This window comes from Malaclemys terrapin, chromosome 8 (genome assembly GCF_027887155.1).
Source record: "Malaclemys terrapin pileata isolate rMalTer1 chromosome 8, rMalTer1.hap1, whole genome shotgun sequence".
Lineage (NCBI taxonomy): Eukaryota > Metazoa > Chordata > Testudines > Emydidae > Malaclemys > Malaclemys terrapin.
Window position 1 is genome coordinate 44,694,692 of NC_071512.1, and position 24,050 is coordinate 44,718,741.

Genomic DNA, 24,050 nt, shown 5'->3' on the forward strand with positions numbered 1-24,050 from the left:
CCAGCCCTGCAACCATGACCATTATCAACACAGATGTTCTGTCAGTGCCAGACCTCCTCCTAGTTGTGACAGTGTGGCTTTATTTGTTATGCCATGCAGAGACTATATAATAAAGGACCAACACAGCTGCCTCCTGAATATACCACTGTATTCAAAGCAGACAAAAGGGACCCGAATGTCCGATAAAGTCTCGGGAAATGCTGTTGAATAACAAAGTCCAAAAGGGTCTCCCCAGGACAGGTACAGGCCTGGGAGGTGTTGGCAAAGCTGGGCTAGTTAAGATGGCATTTTGTCATGTCCTTTGGAAGGAATCTAGGATTTGATTGTAATACTGTATCTTTGCAATTCTCTTTATAAAAAAGTGGATTAAGTCACTAGACTGAAAGCTCATGCACTTGGCGAACCGATATCACTGACATCTGAAAACGGCCTCCGTATGAGGAACTTGAGCTCATGTGCACCAAGTGACCCCAAAAGAGCTTTATCAGCACATCTGAATATTCAAATGTGTCAAGACCACAAACCTATTGACTGCATCTGGTGCTGCAGAGACACTGGTCCACCTTCAATTAGTTCATCATAGGACAAAATAAATGTGGATGGTAATCAGGTGACAGTACAAGGTCAGCTCAATGGCACCCACACACAAAGCAGTAGCTGTAGCCGCCACATCCCCTACAAAGGCCATCTGGAGATAATGCAAGGCCAGGTCAATGATGGGTGAGAGGAAGGATGGTCCCGTGGTTACAATTCTAGCTTGGGACTTGAGAGTAGGGTTCCAGTCCCTGCTCTGCCACAGACTTCCTGCAGGACCCTGGGCAAGTCACTTAGTTGCTCCGTGCCTCAGTTTCCCATCTATACAATGGGATAATAGCCCTGCCCTGCCTCACCAGGGGGTTGTGAGGTTAAACACATTAAAGATCAGGAGGTGCGCAAATGTTATGGTGACAGGGGCCAGAGAAGTACTCAAACTGTTTCCATCATGCCCTTTTCCCCCCATATACTTAATACTTTCCAGGAATTTGCTACTTTTGCTGTTTTACTGTCTATACCACAGGATTTTTTTTTTTTTTTAAACTTGAGAAAAACTCTCCCTACAGTGAAAACAGCTGCCTCTTCAGACCTGAAATTTGGCACGCCCATGGTGTTGTGTGTGTGTAGTTCACATGCTGCTCAGTCTCAGGAAGGGCGCATGTAAGTGACAGGACAATCATTTGGGAGCGTGAGCAGTGGAACAGAGCTAAGTGATATGAGCCCCAGATGGGCTTGGAACCCCTCTCCACAAGCCCCTTCCTCACCTGTGAGAAGGGGCTCAATAAATCCCTTGGCTCCTGAAGGCAAGGGGGTACAAAGCCCCTTGCTCCGGCTCAGGATACCCATGTGGGGTAGGCACTGCAGGGCTCCCTCTCTGCCTCCCGCCAATATTCCTTCTAGCTGGTGCCTGAAATCCCCACAGCCCTGAACTGCCAGCTTCCTTCATCTCCCTATTAGGGACACAGAGGGTTGCTATGGGGCTATGAGGAGCACCAGGAAGCCCCTTCCCCTCCCCCCACATCCCTCCCCACAGATACGCTCAGTTTTTGATAGGGAGGGTTAAGGTATGTGCGATTCCCACCTCCTCTTGGCGATATAACCTGAACTGTGCTGCATAGGAATGGCGAGCAGTGTGATTAGCTTCACTAACTCTATTTCCTGCTTTTCTAGCAGCTGTATGTGGTTTTTCCTCAGCCAACATTCTCATAAGGGGCACTGAAATCTGTTTCCTGATATCCTAGCATAGGGGTTCTGGGAACTGAACGCCCTCATTCTGGAAGGGTACGAGGAACACCGAATTAACAAAGCTGTTTGGATGCCTGTTCGTTAGAGAAGGGAGGGGACGAAGAAAATCTGTGATGGAAACATTTTTGGATTTAAAGAGGAAGTGGCAGAATCGGTACCCCAAATAGCAACAGACCTGCTAGGGCCTGCTGGAGATGAGGACTTGACAGCCTCAACGTGCACAGATGAGGTTGTAGCAGTGTTTCTCGCTGCTCTCAGAGTGGTAGTGACAGCTGGTTGAATCTGTAGCTCTGTATTTGAATATTCTGAGTCTTCTTGTAAGGTGAACCCTTCAAGTTTAAACTTTTGGGCTAACATGTTTTCTTTTGACACAACTACTAAGTTCTCTGCAGGGTTTCTGGCTGCAGCAGCAGATTTAATCAACTTCAGCTCAAGATTAATGAGGTTTATGCCTGGGAATCGCCTTAGCTTTTAAACAAGGCTTAAGCACTGTTCAGTGACAGGAATCTCTGTACGTTGGGCTGAGCTTACAAGTAGGCCAGGAATGTACCCCATTGGACTCCTGCCTACATGCAAACTGATGTATATACACAGTATGTATAAAATCAATGCACTAATTTAGACACTTACAGGTCCATATAACACACTTACAATGCAAGTTCATACACTTTAAAATATACATTATTTTAAAGTCAAGTGATATCCATTCTCTTGCATGTTGCACCTCTTTAAAACCTATGAAAAGTCACTGTTACCAGGACTACTGTAGCAGTGCAGTTGGTAAGTGATTCTATAGTTATTACGAAGCAAAAAAGCACAAGGAAAATCCTTTGAAAGTGCAAAAGGGAGCACGTTAACTCTTGCCCTTCTGTAGCTCCATTTGACTGGCCCTAAGCTATCTAGGAGGGGAAAAACCTCTGTTCTGCCCTGAGACAAGATGTAGCATGTAAAATAGGTCAAGAGATTGAGTTTTGATGAAGTTGGGAGAATGAGAGTTTGCAACAGAAACTCAGTTTCATAATATAAAGCTACTTTTGGCCTTAACGATGGAAAGTCTAACTCACCCTGTGACGATATACTTAAATAGACAGTGGAACTACACAAGAAAGGGAAAATTGTCAAGATCTTACTCACGTACCTAACACTGCACAGCTACCTAAACAGCTTATTGTATTAGTGGAATAATAGTAGGTGATCATCTCCTTGTACACATGCGTTACAAGATGCAGCCTTAATTTTCATATTTCTTGACATTTCAGCACTTAACACTGCAGCTGTAGTGTTGCACTTACCGTTAAAGGTAGGCTAAGTGTTAAATGCAAGTTACCTGCATTTTGACTGCAATGACCACAGAAATGAGCTCCTTATCCAATTCCTTTAAGACGACCAATTTCTTTAAAGTCAAGGTACACAACCTGTAAGCAAGAACACAGGAGAAGCAGCTATGAGTTATGCCTGGAAAAGGAAAGGATATAAAGTCAGAGCACCCTGGAGGTACAGCATGCCCTTGAGATGAATTTCTTCCTTTTCCTTTTATGTATTGGAGAACAGAGTACAGACTACTGACCCACAAGCTAGGTTTAAAAACAACAAGTTCTTTAAGCCAGACAATCAATAGAATTTAGAGTGCACATTTTCAAGTGTGTTGGCTATTTCACTTTGCAACTCCTGGCCCATGAAACCTTCTACCTGTTTGTCAATTGCTGTGTTCATGATTTCTTTTAAAAGTTAATAAGCAGTTCTGGCCACCCAAATGGAAAAAACAGGGATTTAAGCTCTTCCCTCTGCCCTCTGCTGTTGGCATGCTAAGCAGATGAAAGTAGTGTCACACGCCACACATTGCTACGTTGCTTTGGTCAAAGCTGTTAAGAACATAAGAATGGCCATATTGGGTCAGACCAGTGGTCCATCTAACCCACTATCCTGTCTCTGACCATGGCCAGTGCCAGATGTTTTCAGAGGGAATTAACAGAACAGGGCAACTTATGGAGTGATCCATCCCTGTTATTCAGTCCCAGCTTCTAGCAGTTAGAGGTTTAGGGACATCCAGAACATGGGGTTGCGTCCCTGACCATCTTGGCTAATAGCCACTGATGGACCGATCCTCCATGAACTTCTCTACACTTTCAGCGGTTTTCTGCTCTAAGTTTCACCGATTCCCTGTCACCAGTGAAAGTAAAGGGCTGGTTTGTGTACTCAATTCCTCAGGCGTCAGAGAGTGTTTACATTAGCAGGACTTCCATCACAGATGAGAGCAGCGCTCTAGGGCAGCTATCCCACAGTGCAGCTCTCTTCAGTTTGACGATGGGTCTTGTGGGAAGGGGGTGGGGGTGATCACGGGCATCCTGGGTCCCTGCACAGCCTTCTCCTCCCCAAACACTGATAAGCTCCAGTAGCTCAGCATGGCTCCATGCAGGGGATCATTTGCTTGGTGGAGCAGGCATTGTCACCTGGCCAGATACGTGAGCACTTGCCAATAAAACAGGAAGGGGAGTTTCAAAATTCCCGGGCCTTTACAGGAGGAGGGGTGGATGTCTGTTTACCTGGCATCAGAGCAGCAGAGCTGCTGGCTAGAGTGGTCACCTAGGCACTGTGGGATATCCTCCCGAGGCTAAAAGCTGTGTAAACAGGAAGAACGTGTCTTCACTTGCACATCACTGCAAAAGCATCACCGGGAAGAGCTGTACGCCTCTCATGAAGGTGGTTTTCTTTTTGAGGTGAAACTTCTGAGTTTCACTGCAAAAAGTCATTAACAAGTGTAGACGCTCCCATGGTTTTTGAGCAAAAAAGGGATTTTTTCTGCTTTAAAATGGCAAGTGTAGATATGCCCTAATTCTTTTTTGAACAGTATTATACTTTTTGGCCTTCACAATGGTAACGAGTTCCTCAGGTTGAGTGCATGTTGTCTGAAGTACTTCCTTGTTTGTTTTAAACCTGCTGCCTATTAATTTCATCAGGTGACCCCCCATTCTTGTGTTATTTGATGTCATTAGTGATCCAATACCATTGTGCATTGAAATAATTCCTTGTATAAAGTACAGATGGAATTAGTGCAATACACAAATGTTAATATCAAGAAACAAGCATTAGTGTCTGGATTTTAATATTGGGCTGGCCAGAAAGAAGCCCATCCTCTCTGCATGCTCAGGGAAGATCCTGCTTTACTCAGCCATTTCTCAGACACCTCTTCCCAGCACAGCTCCTAGGTATGACTTCTCCTAGAAGCAGTGTATAAGGCTTACAACTCTACAATTTGGCTTGGTGTTTGGTGTGCATGATTACATCAGATCCTCTCTCTCTATGAGAACAACAGGGACTCCAATCTCTTTGGAGTTATCCTCTTAACTCTCCACATTTGTATTGTCTATGCCTGCTTTTTTTTTTTTGATGGTCCTCGTCATCACAGATATTGCCATTCCTCAGCATGAGTTATGCCAGGCTGCAAGGAGATGCTCTGGTCTCACAAGAGATCAGATGTGAAAGGCAGCAACTAAGCAGATTCTGCACCCACCCGTATTACTTTGCTCCAATTCAATACTGCCCATAGATCAATGGTCCCCAAACTATGGGGCATGCCCCCCTCGGTTGGCCCAGGCCAGCCCCCATGGAGGGTGGGAGGGAGCACCACCCAGCCCTGATCTACTCCAGATTACATTATAGGTAAGGGGGGCAATGACAAAAAAAGTTTGGGGGCCACTGCCATAGGTGAAAGGAGCCTAGTCAATTTCCTTTAAGAGACCCACTGATTAATGGAAAATCTTTTGGAACAAAAGAGGAGAGGACAATTTGGTGAGCAATTCACACCCCCCACCCCATGCCCTCGCACCATAACTATATACAAAACTGCCCCCTACAGTGCATGCAGAAGCAGCAAGTGTGCAACTGACAAGCTTACTCCATTTTATTCCTCTCTTGTTTGGCCATTGGGAAAATGAGTGCTGCTCTACATGAAGCACATTCCTGTGCTACTAGCAACACCTGGGAGTGAGAGAAGATCAATAGACAGTTGATCCAATCACCTCCTTCCCATGTGTGTCCTATCCTATACTCCCAGTAAGAGCGGAGGACCTTGTCTCTCATATATCTGTACATTGCACTTCCTGCCCCAGCAAGAGCAGGAAATGAAACTGATCCATACTGTGTTGGTTTCATTTCCTGGCTGCTGCTCCTGCAAGCATTGCATGAAGGTCATTGAGTCCCCTGGTACCCTGTCATATAACCTTGGTCACAAACTCATCAAGCTGCATCTTCAAACTAGTTAGGTCGTCTGCCCCAACAGCTTCTATTGGGATGCTGCTCCAGAACCTCTCTCTTCTGATGGTTAGAATTTGGCTTTGGAGCGGAGCCCGGAGCTGGAGCGCGGAGCAGCCCCGGAGCAGTGGAGCTGCAGGTTTTTACCTGGAGCTGAGCCGGAGCACAGCTCCAAAGCCCTAGAAATCTAGTTTCCAACCTAAATTTACTTAGGACCACTATTCCATTTGTTTTTGTGCCAACATTATCTAGCTTCCACAGCTCCTCTTCCTCCCTGGTGCTTATCACTTCAGCAGGACCAGCAGCACACACTCCATGCTGGGAGCAGGGACACCTGCCAAAGGGGGCAAAGGGCCCCACATCAGACCAAACTGGAGACTGGCGAGGCAATTCACTCAGCCCCTAAGAGAGAGCAGATGTGAAAGAGCAAAGGCCCCTCTAGCAACCCCTCCTGCTGGCAGGGCTCCAGAGGGACCCATATGCATGTTCCATCATACAAGAGATGCAGAACATTGACACCCTCTTCCACCCAACCTCCCCCCACCCCCAACACCAACCATGGACAAAATCCCAGAAAACAAATGAACCTAAACAATTAAAATACAGAACTGTCGCATCTTATGCAGGGGTTAGGTTCTAAAGCCAGCATGTAAGGAGAAAATCGCATATAGTCAAAACCCCAGACCAGCAGCGAGCTGAGCTGGGCCAGTGGCCGGAACCCCAGATCCGCTCAGCCCGCCTCCGGTCTGGGGTTCCGTCCGCCGGCTCCTGCCAGCCAGGGACACGGCCCCGCTCAGCTGCTGCCAACCCAGGGTTCCATCCATCAGACTGAGCGGGGCCGGCTGCCAGGACCCAGGCTTGCAAGGGGCCGGCGGCCGGAACCCCAGAACAGCGGTGGGCTAAGTGACTCAGCCAGCTGATGGTCTGGAGTTCTGGCTGCAGGCTCCTGTTAGCCGGGGTCCCGGCTTGCAAGGGGCTGGTGGCTGGAACACCATACCGGCGGCGGGCTAATCAGCTCAGCCAGGTGATGGTCTGGAGTTCTGGCCACTGGCTCCTGCCAGCCGGGGGACACGGCCCCGCTCAGTCCGCTGCCCGCCCGGGGTTCCGTCCATTGGGCTGAGCGGGGCCAGCAGCTTACAAGGAGCCGCTGGATAGAACTCCAGATTGTCAGCTGGCTGAGCCGCTTAGCCCGCCGCCGGTCTGGGGTTCCAGCCACCAGTCCCTTGCAAGCTGGGACCCCGGCTGACCGGAGCCAACAGCCAGAACTCCAGACCATCAGCTGGTTGAGCTGCTTAGCCCACCGCTGTTCTGGAGTTCTGGCCGCCGGCCCCTTGTCAGCCGGGGTCCTGGCTGCCGGCCCCGCTCAGCCTGATGGACGGAACCCTGGGCTGGCAGTGGGCTGAGCGGGGCCGTGTCCCCCGGCTGGCAGGAGCGGGCAGACGGAACCCCAGACCGCGCATAGTTGCATTTGCGTAAGTTAAACGCATGTATGATGCGACTCCACTGTAAAATGAAAAGCTCTACTCCACATAGAGGTTTTACCCCCCAAATGATCCAGAGAACCACAAAGTCCCCAAGGAACTGCATTACTGTCTATTTTACACAGAAATGTGTGCAACACTGGGACAATTCATAGTACCTCTGGGTCTCAGTTTCCCCATGTGTACTACAGGGATAACAGCCCTGCCCTGCCGTACAGGGGCGTTGTGCGGATGAATACATTACAGATGGAGAGGTGCTCAGATACTACAGGTATGGGCAGCAATGTAGAACTCTGACAAACTCAGCTCTTCCTTGGCCAGTTGAAGAGAGAGGGAAAAAAGGGAGAATGGAGGCTCTCATACACGAAGTCCATCCACACAGAAAAGTGGAAGCTCAAACTGAGGGAAAGTGGGAAGGGAACAGCACAGAAAGGCAGAAACGGGGGGAGAGGAGAGGAGAGTGAAGGCCAGTATGTTTGACTGCACATCTGTTTTTTACTGTGTGCCAGCACTAATTAGAAGTGATTCAGAGATAAATGTGTCCCCTACTCCAGATTGAGGGAGGGAAAGAGACCTCCATTCCTCACCCTGTCCCAAAAGAAATGTCAGGTGTTAAGCACATGCATGCTGCAGCAAAGTCAGGGACGAGTTGTGATACCATTTGTTTTCTTTGTAATGCTGTAGCTGGAGAACACTCACACCCCTGCTTGCCAAAATCCACAGAGCTGTGGCTGGTCAGGTGATGAGAGCAGAGGTATAACAGGACAGGCATTGTCACTGCTGACAGACCAAAACAATAGGCTCTTTTTGACCATCATACCCAAAGCTTGAGAAGGGAAAAGGTACAGCAGACACAGAAATATACAAGGGGCGTTCTGTTCTCCACGGACATTCTTTCAATTAGTCCTTTATAAGCTTTGATCAAACCCATGCAGCACTGCCGCCTGAGAAAGCCCCTTTTACAGTGATCAGGGAAACAAAAGCAGTTAAAAAAAGACATGAGATACATCTGCTTTCTTTATCCATGATTGCCGGACAACTGGTACTAAAAGGCTCTTCACACCAACAACAATGAAGCATTTATATCCTCTAGCAGAGGAGGAGATTCAGAGAAATCCACAGTGTAAAAATCATTCATGCAGTCAGCGTGTTTATTATTGCAGGTCTAAATTGTCTAGCTTCTATCTGTTACTTTACAAATCAAAACAGGAGATGGGAGGAGACTAATGCTTGCAAAAAACAAAAAAAAAAAAAACACATTTTTAAAAGGTTATTCCAAGGGTATATTGATTGCAGCCACAGCCACATTTGGAGTAATGCACCAACAGTGGATTCAGTGGCTAAAACCAATGGGAGGCCTCCATGTCCGGATGCATACATAGAACAGCACCAAGATTATCCAAAAAGGAGGCACAAAGGTATCACCCCTTTTGTGTTCCTGTCCACCTGCTTGGAATTTAAGTGATAACTAAGTCTCGCAGATCAGCAATTGTCTGCTCTTAACATCTTTATTAACTAACTAGAAAATGTCGCAATGAACATGTTAAATTTCATGAGCAATACTAAATTGAGAAGAGTTATTAACACCAGGAAGGACAGAAATACACAGTGACCTAGAGAGATCTGAAACAGAAAAATGATTTTCAGCTTGGAAAGATACACTCAATATACATAGGGAAAAATAACCTAGTACACAGCTATCCAATAGGAAGGAGGAAACTTGGAATCAATACTGCGAGAGACACCGAAGGCGATGACAGAAGTAGGCTGAATGACTTGTAAATATTTCAAAACTGCATATTGTGCATGTGCAGCAGAACATTTTTAGTGCACTTGTTTCAGCATCCATCTGTGACGTACAGTTAACCCACAAAAGCTTAGAACCCTCACTTTTGTATTCCTTGCTTTTTATCTCAACTGTGGAACTATGCAATTTTTGCATTTAATAGATACATAATTTTGATTATTCTTGCTCATTTCATTTATGCCAAGGTTGGGACTGAGACGGACTTCCGCTCTCAGCTTTTATTGGCAGAGACCTTTTGTGTTTGTTTTTTTTTTTGCTTTTCTCCAGGCACTTAAATATCCATTGGGAGCACAGATGGGTGACACTCAGTTTCTGAATCTGAAATAGAACCTTGGGCCTTCCCTTAATCATAAGCCAGGTTTCCATTAAAGAATCGGAGGTTCTTGCCTAGATTCTGCATCAATTAGAGCTACAAACTACTACAGAATAAACATGTCCAATGAAAATAAAAGGCTGTCTTTCTAAAGTAAAGATGTGATAGCCTGACACTAGCTTCAAACAGAAACCTGGTCTTCTCCAATTTCTTCAGCCCCACACTGAAGGTATAGAATCATAGAATTGTAAGGCTGGAAGGGACCTTGAGAGTTCTCCTAGTCCAGGGGTTCTCAACCTTTTTCTTTCTGAGGCCCCCCGCAACATGCTATAAAAACTCCTCAGCCCACCTTTGCCACAACTGTTTTTCTGTACCAGTAGAGTAAAAGCCAGGGCCAGCATTAGGGTGTAGCAAGCAGGGCAATGGTCTGGGGTCTGACACCACAGGCAGCCCAGCAAAGCTAAGTTGCTCAGGCTTCAGCTTCAACCCTGGGCAGTGGAGCTTCAGCTTGGGCTCCAGCTCAGGGGGCAGGGCTCAGGCTTCAACTTTCTGCCCTGGGACCAGCTAGTCGAAAGCCGGCCCTGCACTCTGATTTATTTTGATGAATCCCCTGAAACCTGCTCACTGCCCCCCAGGGGGCCCCGGACTCCTGGTTGGGGAACCACTGTCCTAGTCCATCCCCCAATGGTGAGGCAGAATCAAATATATCTAGACCATCCCTGACACGTGTTTGTCCAACCTGTTCTTATAAGATTCCAACAATGGGGATTCCATAACCTCCCCTGGTAACCTACTGCAGTACTTAACCATCCTTAGAGTTAATATCTAACTTGTATCTCCCTTGCTGAAGATTAAATCCATTACTGCTTGTCCTACTGTCAGTGGACAGGGAGAACAATTGATTCACATGCTCTTTGTAACAGCCCTTAACATCTTTTTCAAGACTAAACAAAGAATCACAGAAATGTAGGACTGGAAGGGACCTTGATAGGTCATCTAGTCCAGCCCTCTGCACTGAGACAGAGCTAAATACAGTAACTCCTCACTTAACATTGTAGTTATGTTCCTGAAAAATGCGACTTTAAGCGAAACGATGTTAAGCGAATCCAATTTCCCCATAAGAATTAATGTAAATGAGGGGGTTAGGTTCCAGGGAAATTTTTTTCACCAGACAAAAGACTATATATATGTGTGTGTGTGTGTGTGTGTGTGTGTGTGTGTGTGTATTATATATATATATATATATTATACACACACACACACACACACACACACACACACACACACACACACACAGTATTAGGGTTACCATTCGTCCGGATGTACCCGGACATGTCCTCCTTTTTGTGTTAAAAATAGCGTCCGGGGGGAATTTGTAAATCACTAAAAATGTCTGGGATTTCCCCCCCATGCAGAGCGAGGCGCTGCTGGGAGGGCTGCACGAAATTCAGCCGCTCGCATGGGGCTCTGGCAGCCAGAGCCCTTCCCCCGCAGCTTGCCGGGCTGGACTCCGGAGCAGCTGTAGAGCTCCTCCTCCCCCCGCCCACCCCCCGCATTCTGAGCCGGCCGGCCTGCCGGGCCGTTTGCATCAGGCCTCGGCAGCTCCTCCTCCCCTGCAGCCCAGCGCCCCACTCTGGCAGCACTGTGCAGGGGCAGGGACCGGGTTGTGTTGCGCTGGGGAGCGCAGCCACGTGTCCAGCTCCGCACAGAGCCCAACACCATGTTCTGAGCGGCGGGTTAAGGGGGCCAGGGGGCAGGAGAAGGGGCAGTCAGATTTTGGAGGGGGCAGTCAAGAGACAGGGGGGGTCGGGAGTTCGGGGGGTGGCTTTTTGGGGGGGTGGAGAAGGTTTTGGGCAGTCAGGGTACAGGTAGGGGGTAGGGTCCTGGGGGGCAGTTGGGGGGGGGTCTTAGGAGGGGGCAGTTAGGGGACAAGGAACAGGGAGGCTTAGGTAGGGGGTGGGGTTCTGGAGGGCAGTTAGGAGCAGGGGTCCCAGGAGGGGGCAGTCAGAGGACAAGAGGCAGGGAGGCTTAGGTAGGGGGTGGAGTCCTGGGGGGCAGTTAGGGGCAGGGGTCCCAGGAGGGGGCAGTCAGGGGACAAGGAACGGGAGGAGGGTTGGGGGTTCTGAGGGGGGCGGGAAGTGGGAGGGGCAGGGGCGGGGCTCCTCCCATCCTCTTTTTTGCTTGCTGAAATATGGTAACCCTACACAGTATAAGTTTTACAAACAATTTAATACTGGTACATAGTGATGATGATTGTGAAGTTTGGTTGAGGTAGAGGAGTCAGACGATGAGATATTTCCCTTATTGCTAAATAATGAACTAGCAATTGGCTGAGCTCTCAAGGGTTAACTCTCTCACTCTACAAGGCAGCAGGAATGGAGGGAGTATGTGTGAGAGAAAGAGATGCGCATTTCCCCTTTAAGTACACTGCCTTGTTAATTAGATCAGCTTGCTGAGACAGCAGCTGCTGCAAACTCCCTCCATCCTGAGCCCTGGTGTGTTCCCCCCTGCTCTATGGAAGATGGGGTAAGCGGGGTGCAGGAGCAGGGGGACACCCTGACAGCCCCCGTCTTCCCCCTGCACAGCAAGCAGGAGTCTCAGGGAGCAGCTCCAAGACAGAGGGCAGGAGCAGCACATGGCAGCGGGGGGAGGGACAGCTGAACTGCAGGCAGCTGCTGCACAGGGAACTTAGGGGAGCGGGGAGCTGATAGGGGGCTGCCGGGCCACCCTGGTTCCAAGCCCCCACCAGCTACCTGCAATGGGCTGCTCTTCCTGCAAGTAGTAGACAAAGCAGGTGACTGCCAAATGATGTTAGACGGGAACATTGCACAACTTTAAACAAGCATGTTCCCTAATTGATCAGCAACGAAACAACATTAACCGGGACGACTTTAAGTGAGGACTTAATATTTAGTCTGGATAATACAGTATCTAACATGCCCAGGTTTTTTTTTAAACCTGTCTTCATAGATCAGGTTTTCTAAACCTTATTTTTTTGCTCTCCTCTAGATTCTCCCCAATTTATCCACATCTTTACTAAAGTGTGGCTCCCCAAACTGGAACAAATACACCAGCTGAGGCCTTACCAGCATCAAACAGAGCTGGACAGTTATCTTCCGTTTCTTACATACAATACTCCTGTTAATCCACCTCAGAATGATATTAGCCTTTTTGCAACTCCACTATAACTCCCACATCCTTTTCTGCAGTGCTACTGCTTCACCAGTTATTCCCCATTTTGAAGTTGTGCATTTGAGTTTTCCTTCCTAAGTGAAGTACTTTGTACTTGTCTTTACTGAATTTCATCTTGTTCACTTCAGACAAATTCTTCAATTTGAATTCTAATCCTGTCCTCCAAAGCGCTTGTAACCACTTTCAGCTTGGTGTCACCTGCAAATTTTATAAGCACATGTTCCATTCCGTTATCCAAGTCATTAATGAAAATATTGATTAGTACCAGACTCAAGAGAGACCCCTGCGTGACCCCACTAGATACATCCTCCAAGTTTGACAGCAAACCAGTGATAACTACTCTGAGTTTGGTTTTTCAACAAGCTGTGCACCCACCTTATAGTAATTTCATTTAGACTTCTTTCCCCAAGTTTGCTTATGAGAATGTCACGTGGGTCTGTCTCAAATGCTTTACTAAAAATCAAGGTAAGTCTCATCTACCGCTCCCCTGCCCCCAATACACTAGGCCAGTAATGCTGCCAAAGAAGAAAATGTAGTTGATTTGACATGATTTGTTCTTGACAAATCCATGCTGGCTATTACTTATCACTACTATACTCTGATCTGTATCTTCCCACGAATTGAAGTTAAGATGATTGGTCTAGAATTCTCCAGGTTCTCTGTGTTCTCCTTTTTAAAGAAAAGATAGGTTCTATGTTTGCCCTTCTCCAGGTTTCTGGGACCTCATCTGTACTCCATAAGTTCTCAAAGATAACTGCTAACAGTTCTGAGATTGCTTTATATAGTTAAGTACCCTAAGCCTAAGGTCAATTTCACCAGGCCCCATGGACTTGCTTACAATATTCTTTCACATGTTTTCCCTATTCTGGCTTGTGTTCCTTCTCTCTGGTTGCTAATATTAGATGCTTCAAACATTCAAACAAAATTAATATTTTTAGAGAAGACTTAGGCTAGGTCTTCACTAGCAGTGTTAAAGCACTGCCGCAGCGCTTTAACGTGGCTGTGTAGTCGCAGCACTAGCGCTGGGAGAGAGGTCTCCCAGCACTGTAAAAAAAAAAACCTACCCCCTCGAGAGGAGTAGCTCCCAGCGCTGGTTCACTGTCTACACTGCCACTTTACAGTGCTGAAATTTGCGGCTCTCAGGGGTAAGCAAATTAGCCATTGAACACCTCAGCCTAGTGTCATCTATTTTCTCCTTCCCCATCCTTTGTCTTTCTCTTGTTCCTAATGTATTTATAGAACCTTTTATTATACGTCTCTTGCCAGGTGTAACTCAGTTTGTGCCTTCGCCTTTTTGATTTTGTCTCTACATGCTTTCCTTCCTGTTCTTTTGTACCTATCCTTAGCAATTCATCTGTGTTTCTGCTTTTTGCAGGATTCCTTTTTAATTTTCAGGTAATTAAAAAGCTCCTAATTGAACCATATTGTCCTCTTACCATTCTTTCTATCTTTCCTTAGTGTTGGAATAGTTTGCTGTTGTGCCTTTAATACTGTCTCTTGAAAAAACTGCCAATTCTCCTGAACTCCTTTTTCCCCCTCAGATTTTCTTGCCATAGAACCTCACCTCCTAGTTCTGAGTTTGTTAAAGTCTGCTTTTTTGAAGTCCATTGTCATTCTTCTGTAGTCCCTCCTTCCTTTCCTTTGGCTTGTGAAGCCTATCATTTATGCTCCTAGTTGCCTTTCACCTTCAAGATTCACAACTAATTCCTCCCACTTAGATAGAATCAAGCATAGAATGGCTGCTCTCCGGTTATTTCTTTCCACCTCTGGAACAAGAAGTTCTCTACGTCAAAATGAAATGGTGTGTACTAACAGCCTCGCTACACATGCTGTCTGCCTTTAGGATAGCAATTACCTGCTGGGAAAGTAACATTTTGGCAGTCAAGGTCTAAAACAACAACCAGTGTAACCAAAAAAGGCAGCAAATTGTTAATTAATTCGATAATTCTGTTTGTGTTCCTCGGGGTATAAAAAGCAGAAAAATATACCTAAGAATGAAATTGGCTCACTGAATTAAATGTTTGTTTCTCCATGGGGAGCACAGTAATTGCACTGAGACTTCACTCACACAGAGATCTTTGACCAACAGGAAGGAAACAAAATTAAAAATTAAAGACTTGCATTTTAATTAAACCCCATGAAACTCAAGAGTGTGGATGGAAGAACCAGCTACTAGATCAAGTGAGCCAAACTCTAGACCGGGGTAGGCAACCTATGGCATGCGTGCTCAAGGCGGCACGCAAGCTGATTTTCAGTGGCACTCACACTGCCCAGGTCCTGGTCCCGGTCCAGGGGGCTCTGCATTTTAAATTTAATTTAACATTTAAAAAACCTTATTTACTTTACATACAACAATAGGTTAGTTATATATTATAGACTTATAGAAAGAGACCTTCTAAAAACATTAAAATGTATTACTGGCACATGAAACCTTAAATTAGAGTGAATAAATGAAGACTCGGCACACTACTTCTGAAAGGTTGCCAACCCCGGCTCTAGACTGAGACTCTAATGCAGGGGTGGGCAAACTATGGCCCGTGGGCCAGATCTGGCCTGCCAGTCATTTTAAGCCGGCCCCCAAGCTCCTGCTGGGGAGCGGGGTCTGGGGCTTGCCCCGCTCTGGCACTCCAGCTGGGGCTCAGGATTGGGGGCTGCTTCATGCAGCTCCCACAAATAGTGGCATGCCCCCCCCCAATGGGAGCTGCGGGGCGGTGCCTGCGGATTGAGCGGTCTGCAGAGCCACCTGGCTGTGCCTCTGCATAGGAGCCAGAGAAGGGCCATGCCGCTGCTTCTGGGAGCCGCTTGAAGTAAGCGCTGTCCGGAGCCTGCACCCGTGAGCCTCTCCCCACACCCCAAACCCCCTGCACCAGCCCTGATCCCCCTCCCATCCTCCAAACCCCTCAATCCCAGCCCGGAGCAACTTCCTGCACCCCAAACCCCTCATCCCGAGCCCCACCTTGGAGCCTGCACACCAACCCGCCGCCCCAGCGCTGATCCCTCTCCTGCCCTCCGAACCCCTCAGTCCCAGTCCAGAGCACCCTCCTATATCCCAAACTCCTCATCCCCAACACCACCCCAGAGCCTGCACCCTCACCCCAGACAGGAGCCCCCTCCTGGACCCTGAACTCCTCATTTCTGGCCCCACCCTGGAGCCTGTACCCCCAACCAGAGCCCTCACCCTCTCCCACACCCCAACCCCAATTTTGTGAGTATTCATGGCCTGCCATACAATTTGTATTCCCAGATGTGGGCCTTGGACCAAAAAGTTTGCCCACTCCTACTCTAATGAATCAGATTCTCCCTGAGCAACAGAAACAGGACACCCTGTCCCAATACCCAGACCACATATTTAAAGGGAATCCTGACAGCCAAGAAGATCTTGCACTTCAGACCCTACAGAGGCAGGTTCCCTCTGTACGTATAGTCTCTTAGGCCAAAAGTTACACACATTTGATCCTCTCAAGAAGTTACAAATTTCAACCAGTGGACATGCTGCTTTCAGGGAATCTGTGTTTCAGCATGGACATTATTTGTACAAATGTATTGGAGATGGTCGAATGAGAGGTGAATGTATCATACTGAGATTTTACTCATCACCCAAAACAAGCACTTTCTGTATACAAAAGTATTACTTTGACACAATGAAACCTTTGTGCTTTCATACAGATTTGCATAAGTCTGCAGCTCCACCTCTGCTTTGCTTCTGTCACTCAGATAATTATATTAGGCACAGGCAGCAACAGCTACATTTAAAGATACAAAGCAATGTTCCATTATAACCCTATTTACACTCGACTTATGGAATGTATCACTTTTTGGCCTCACATATTCCACATAGTCTGTGTCCAAGGTGAAATTTTGTTTGAGAAAAATCCCTTGAGCCACTTAAGTGAGAAGAGGGGCAGGGACAACATTTTTACATAAAAAATAAAAATTGTTTTGCAAACAAGCCAACAGCTGAAGAGGGATTTGCATAGGAGTCTGAAGAAGCAGCATTTTTCTGAGGAAATGGATTTGACCAGGTTATGAATGTTTGAAAAAAATCATACAACGTATATAGCAGAGTGTAAGTTGTTAAGTATGCGCCTAAGGAACTAATTGCAGCACCTACATGTCAGCAGTTTAGTAGCATTTAATTCACTATTTCCGCAAAGACTCCTAACTAGGCTGGACCTTCCCAGTGTTTCAGGAAACCTAGGTATCAAGAAAGGGGGAGAATTAGGAAAATAATCATCCTAATCTCACCAACACATTCCGTGGCCTAAGGCTTGGACTGGGAAGTCCTGAGCTTTTCCCATCTTTTCCACTGACTAGCCATGTTAGTTCTTTGCAATCAAATCTTACGCGAGTCCTTGGGTTGCCACGTGTCAGTCCCATTTACTGATAGGATTACTGAGGCAGATACAGGTTAAAGTTACAATGCAACAGATGGAATAAGCCCAGATTTCTGATGTGCTGTACCCATGTCTTAGGCCTCTCAGCAAGTTAGGAGTCTATGCTTAGATATACAATGGGGCTAATGGCCCACTTTGGTAAGGAACTCTGAAACCTGCAGATGAAAACAACTACTGTAATTCAAATGCTCATAAATCAAAACCCATCTCTTCCAGGACAAGACCACCCATGCCTTCTCATTGAGGACTAGTTTCATGCCTAGTTGCAACTTTCAACCCTCTTCCATTTTGACCGCTGCCCTGCTCAAGAAACCTTTGAGATTCCCACCCCCCGAATAGGAAGAGTATTTTTCATTGTCCTCATACTCAAAAATAGCTGTGAAAGTCTGGAAACAGTTTCCATTATAATGGTGGGGACTCTAAGCTCCTAAGATTTTATGGCTATAGAGATCAGGTGTTCTAACAGCGAATCGTAGCAAGTGACTGAGTGAAGGGGGCCCAGCCCTGGGCCCCCTTCCTACTTGGCTAGTGAAGCCTGAATCTGCTGTGTATAGTACAAATCTATTTGTTCCAAGCTCTGCATGTGTGGTTTGAATAAGTGCAAGAGGTCGGAGGGGAAAGCATTAGTTTTGGTGGAATGCTCAATTTAAGTTCTTTGGGTCAGTGAATTTGCATCCATATTTTTAAAAATGGGACTGTACATGTCCCCAGGGCCTGGGATGCATGCATTTTTATCAGCTGAATAGTGACAGAGAACTAAATGGTGAACAGGTGTGAAAATATGAGTTTATAAGCTTTGATCCAACACTCCGGTTGGAAGAGGTACATTTCCTGGATGCTCTGGAGGCCTTAATCAATGGTGGCTGGGCTACAGTAGCTTTAGTCAAGGAAGGTAACTCATTCAGGAGGCACCAAGCCAAGCAGTTCCAGATCACACAATTTACAGCTTAAAGAGAAATGCCACTGGAGTGTTTAATGCTTAATAAGGAAATACCATACACAAAAATAGCATTAATAATGCACTATTAAAAGGGAGAAACCCACAGGGGTCTGGAAAGGTTGAGCTTTCAACTATAACAATCAACTCCTCCCATACATGCCGCTTCTATGACCAGCTGCATGGCATTCTAGGGGGGGACCCTACCACTATCCCACCACTGTCCGTGGACACCTGCAAGGTGGCAGCCTCACGCAACAGGGAGGAGGATTTTGTGGATGAGGAAGGAGGAGGAGGAGGAGAATGCGCAGCAGGCAAGCAGTGAATCCGTTCGCCCTGGCAGCCAGGAACTTTTCATCACCCTGGAGGCAATACCCTCCCAAGGTGGGATCCCCGACCCTGAAGCCAGTACAGGGTTTAAAAGCAATAGTGTTTAATGTTTGATTTGCCCTGAAGAAATGGGATGCAGGTACTGGAAAGGTCTGTTCACATGTCTGGGGATGAAGCGGGAATCCTCCAGGGATATCTCCATGAAACTCTCCTGGAGGTACTCAAAGCCTTTGCAGAAGGTTTCTGGGGAGGGCTGCCTTATTTCATCCTTGTGACAAAGTGGAATGTTCTTAATGTTTTCTCTGAATACTGTATGGGTGCCTCAGTTTCCCTATGCAGTTCTTAAGTATCTAGGTGGTAGGATAAGGGTGTGTGGTTGTTGCAGAGCCCTAGAGGGCCAGTGTGATGCCATCTGCACAGAGAATGGCTGACACTCTGTCTCCTGGCAACTGATGGTCTGGGCCCCTCCCCTGCAAGGTGCCAACTGAAGGTGTTGGAGAACAAAGAGATTAGGTGACCTCCTGGCCCAGGAAAGAGACAAAGGCCAGAGGAGGGGCTGTAGAGTTTCAATTTGGGGCTGGCTGGGGAAATGGAGGGAGCCCCAAGGCTGGGGTCTAAACTCCCTGCCCCCCAAGATGGACCTGACTGAGGGGGTCCTGTTGTCTGTACCTACAAGCTCTGTTTTGGACTATGTTCCTGTAATCTAATAAACCTTCTGTTTTACGGGCTGGCTGAGAGTCATGATGAATTGCAGGAAGTGGGGGGTGCAGGGCCCTGACTCCCCCACCCTCAGTGACAGTCTTCCATGGTAAGACTTTACCACACCAAGCCAGTAGCAAGTATTCTGGAATCAATGCAGCACAAAGCATTGCATCGAATGGTCCTGGGTTTTGGTCGCATTCAAGCGACATTCTGTCTATATCTTTCTGTGTTAGCCTCAGTAGAGTGATATTGTTCATGGTCACCTAGTTGAAATAGGGGAATTTTTGTAAGGGAACAGTAAAAGGACCCCATTCATGCTGGGCTGTTTGTGCTTGGCTAAAAGGGATCATCCCAGAGAATAGCCACACAGCGGGGGGAGGGGAGAAGGGATCATCCCAGAGAATAGCTACGTGGTGGGCTGGGGGTAGGTATGTGCTGCACATCCACCCAAAAACCACAGCCCCTCCTTTTAAATGTGAAACCCAACCCATTGCTTGCCCTGGGAAAGAAGGGCGCTGCAGTTTAAAAACGTTTCCACATGTTATGAAGGCATTAGAAGCCAAACCCGCGTACCCTTTGGCTTACCATGGCTGCCTGGAAACCAAATTCTGTTGCCTAGCCATGTGTGATGTGTCACCATGCTGGCAGGCGCTCAATATAAAAGACAAAATGCGACCTTGTACCTAAAGCACATATGCTGTCTGCTGTGAATTGCTTGATTCACTGTGAAAGTCTCCCTTTTGTTCTCAGAAATGTATCATCTTAAATTTTACTCTCCCTTTTTATTTCCCCCCAGGTGCAAATGTTTCTATGCACTATCATCTCTGTCTCTGAGGTTATCACAGATTAGAAGGCGAAAAAAAACGCACTCACGATGACATGTTTGCCGAGCTCATGCAGTACTCCTGCACTGATAGGGCTCAGCTTAATGCATGGAGGCATTCAGTGGCAGAGACCAGGAAAGAATTAAGTGAGCGCGAAGAGCGGAGGCAGGACGCGATGCTGAGGCTAATGGGGGAGCAAACGGACATGATGAAGCGTCTGTTGGAACTGCAGGAAAGCCAACAAAAGCACAGATCCCTGCTGCATCCATTGTGTAACACCTACCCTCCCCCCCAAGTTCCACGTCTGCCTCACCCAGATGCCCAAGAATGGGGTGGGGTGGTGGGGGGGAGGAGAGGAGACGCGGAGGGGAAGTGAAGAGGCTCCGGGCACCTAGTCACTCCAGAGGATGGCCCAGCAACAGAAGGCTGTCATTCAAACGGTTTGATTTTTAGTGTGGCTACAATAAACAATGTGGCCTTGTCCTTCCCTCCTCTCCCACCCCACCCAGACTACCTTGTCCATTATCTCTCTTTTTTTTTTTTTTTAATTAATAAAGGAAGAATGCATGGTTTCAAAACAATAGTTACTTTATTTCGAAGTGGGGAGGGAGGTTGGCTTATAGGGAATTAAAATCAACAAAGGGGGCGGGTTTGCATCGAGGAGAAACACACACAACTGTCACCCCAAAGCCTGGCCAGTCATGAAACTGGTTTTCAAAGCCTCTCTGATGCGCAGTGTGCCTTGCTGTGCTCTTCTAATCACCCTGGTGTCTGGCTGCTCAAAATCAGACACCAGGCGATTTGCCTCAACCCAACCATAAACCCCGCCATAAACGTCTCCCCTTTACTCTCACAGATATTATGGAGCACATAGCAAGCAGCAATAACAATGGGAATGTTGGTTGAGCTGAGGTCTGACCTACTCAACCAACAGCACCAGCGAGCTTTTAAACATCCTATCACCTTCTATCACCATTCTAACTAGCACATTCTATCACCATTCTGCATTTGCTCAGCCTATAGTTGAACTGCTCTTTACTACTGTCCAGGCTGCCTGTGTAAGGCTTCATGAGCTGTGGGAGCAAGGGGTAAGCTGGGTCCCCAAGGATAACTATTGGCATTTCAACATCCCCAATGGTAATTTTCTGGTCTGGGAAATAAGTCCCTTCTTGCAGCTGCTCGAACAGCCTGGAGTTCCTAAAGATGCGAGCATCATGCACCTTTCCCGGCCATCCCACATTGATGTCGCTGCAACATCCCTTGTGATCCACCAGTGCTTGCAGCACCATTGAGAAGTACACCTAGCAGTTTATGTACTGGTTGGCCAAGTGGTCTGGTGCCAAGATGGGGATATACATTCTGATTATCGCCCCACCACAGTTAGGGAACCCCACTGCAGCAAAGCCATCCAGTATGACCTGCACATTTCCCAGAGTCACTACCCTTGATAGCAGAATGTCAATGATGCTACTTGGATCACAGCACCCCCCGCAGTAGACTTGCCCCCTCCAAACTGATTCCCGACTGACCGGTAGTAGTCAGGCGTTGCAAGCTTCCACCGGGCTATCGCCACTCGCTTCTCAACTGTCAGGGCAGCTCTCATCTTGGTATTCCTGCGCTTCAGGGTGGGGGAAAGCAACTCTCAGAGTTCCAGGAAAGTGGACTTATGCATTCGAAAGTTTCGCAGCCACTGTGAATCATCCCAGACCTGCAACACTATGCGGTCCCACCAGTCTGTGCTTGTTTGCCTAGCCCAGAATTGGCGTTCCAGTGTATCAACCAGCCCCAGTGCCACCATGATGTCCCAACTGCCAAATCCCGTGCTTTCAGGAACATCTGTGTCCATGTCCTCATCAAAATCCTCCTCATGCTGGCGTCTCTTAGCCTGGTTCTCCATATACTCCAGGATAATGCGCAAGGTGTTTACAACGCTCACAACAGCAATGGTGACAGTGAGCTGAGCAGGCTCCATGCTTGTCATGGTATGGCGTCTGCACGGGTAACCCAGGAAAAAAGGCACGAAACGATTGTCTGCCATTGCTTTCATGGAGGGAGGGGTGACTGACAACATGTACCCAAAACCACCCGCAACAATGTTTTTGCCCCATCAGGCATTGGGAGCTTAACCCAGAATTCCAATGGGCGGCGGAGACTGCGGGAACTGTGGGATAGCTACCTACAGTGCACCACTCCATAAGTCGATGCTAACCATGGTAGTGAGGATGCACTCCGCAGACTTAATGCACTTAGTTTGGACATACGCAATCGACTGTATAAAACTGATTTCTAAAAATCAACTTCTATAAAATCGACCTAATTTCATAGTGCAGTGTAGACATAGACATACCCTCTGAGTCTCCTTTCATAAGACAGGTTTGCCATTCCTCGGATCGTCCTAGTAGCCTTTCTCTGTACCTGTTCCAGTTTGAATTCATCCTTCTTAAACATGGGAGACCAGAACTGCACACAGTATTCCAGATGAGGTCTCACCAGTGCCTTGTATAACGGTACTAACACCTCCTTATCTCTACTGGAAATACCTCACCTGATACATCCCAAGACGACATTAGCTTTTTTCACGGCCATATCACATTGTCATCCTGTGATCAACCAATACTCTGAGGTCCTTCTCCTCCTCTGTTACTTCCAACTGATGAGTCCCCAGCTTATAACAAAAATTCTTGTTATTAATCCCTAAATGCATGACCTTACACTTTTCACTATTAAATTTCATCCTATTACTATTACTCCAGTTTACAAGGTCATCCAGATCTTCCTGTATGATATCCCGGTCCTTCTCTGTATTGGCAATATCTCCCAACTTTGTGTCATCCGCAAACTTTATTAGCACATTCCCACTTTTTGTGCCAAGGTCAGTAATGAAAAGATTAAATAAGATTGGTCCCAAAACCGATCCCTGAGAAACTCCACCAGTAACCTCCCTCCAGCCTGACAATTCACTTCTCAGTATGACCCATTGTAGTCTCCCCTTTAACCAGTTCCTTATCCACCTTTCAATTTTCATATTGATCCCCATCTTTTCCAATTTAACTAATAATTCCCCATGTGGGACCGTATCAAATGCCTTACTGAAATTGAGGTAAATTAGATCCACTGCATTTCCTTTGTCTAAAACATCTGTTACCTTCTCAAAGAAGATCAGATTGGTTTGACATGATCTACCTTTTATAAAATCATGTTGTATTTTTTCCCCAATTACTATTGACCTCAATGCCCTTAACTGCTTTCTCCTTCAAATTTTTTTCTAAAACCTTGCATACTACAGATGTCAAACTAAGAGGCCTGTAGTTACCTGGATCACTTTTTTTCCCTTTCTTAAAAATAGGGACTATGTTAGCAATTCTCCAGTCATACGGTACAACCCTTGAGTTTATAGATTCATTAAAAATTCTTGCTAATGGGCTTGCAATTTCATGTGCCAGTTCCTTTAATATTCTTGGATGAAGATTATCTGGGCCCCCCAATTTAGTCCCATTAAGCTGTTCGAGTTTGGCTTCTACCTCAGATGTGGCAATATCTACCTTCATATGCTCATTCCCATTTGTCATCCTGCCATTATCCCTAAGCTTCTCAATAGCCTCAAAAATGCTCAGATTGGTTTTGCAGAAAGTGGCAGATGACTCAGTAGGACAAACTCTGAGAGCCACTACTGAACCCAGTGACCAGGCAGGGTTTGGGGGCACCACACAATTAGATATTGCCTTAAGATTATATTTAAAGTCAAGATCCTGATCACATGTGCTCCTTGAGATGTGATTCTGTTCTGAAAAATGGTGGCCATACAGAAAAAGCACCGTATTTATTCAACTGATGTGGTCCACCCAAGTATTCAGGATGTCTGCTAACTGTGACAAATGGGAGCCTTTACTGCTTTTTATTCTTGTTGAGCCCTGCAGAGGCAACATGGCGGAAATTGTGTGAACTGCATTTTATTCCAAATATGCCATTAAGTGTAATGCTTACTAAGTTCAAGTTGGTTATATCTGTGTAAAATGACCAGGGCATAATTTGCACAGGTT

General features: G+C 46.8%; 1 protein-coding gene across 11 annotated transcripts in view; it reads right to left on the reverse strand.

Moving 5' to 3' along the window:
- The window catches only part of LOC128841594 (metastasis-associated protein MTA1), a 367,485-nt gene that overhangs the window by 303,724 nt on the left and 39,711 nt on the right, over positions 1-24,050 (reverse strand). For all 11 annotated transcript variants that reach the window (XR_008445888.1, XR_008445887.1, XM_054036784.1 and 8 more), the window contains exon 2: positions 3,107-3,194. Coding sequence is in view for 9 of the 11 variants with exons in the window: in XM_054036784.1 (XP_053892759.1) it covers positions 3,107-3,194 (88 nt within the window). In the remaining 2 variants the exon portion in view is untranslated. The remainder of the gene's footprint in view (positions 1-3,106; positions 3,195-24,050) is intronic.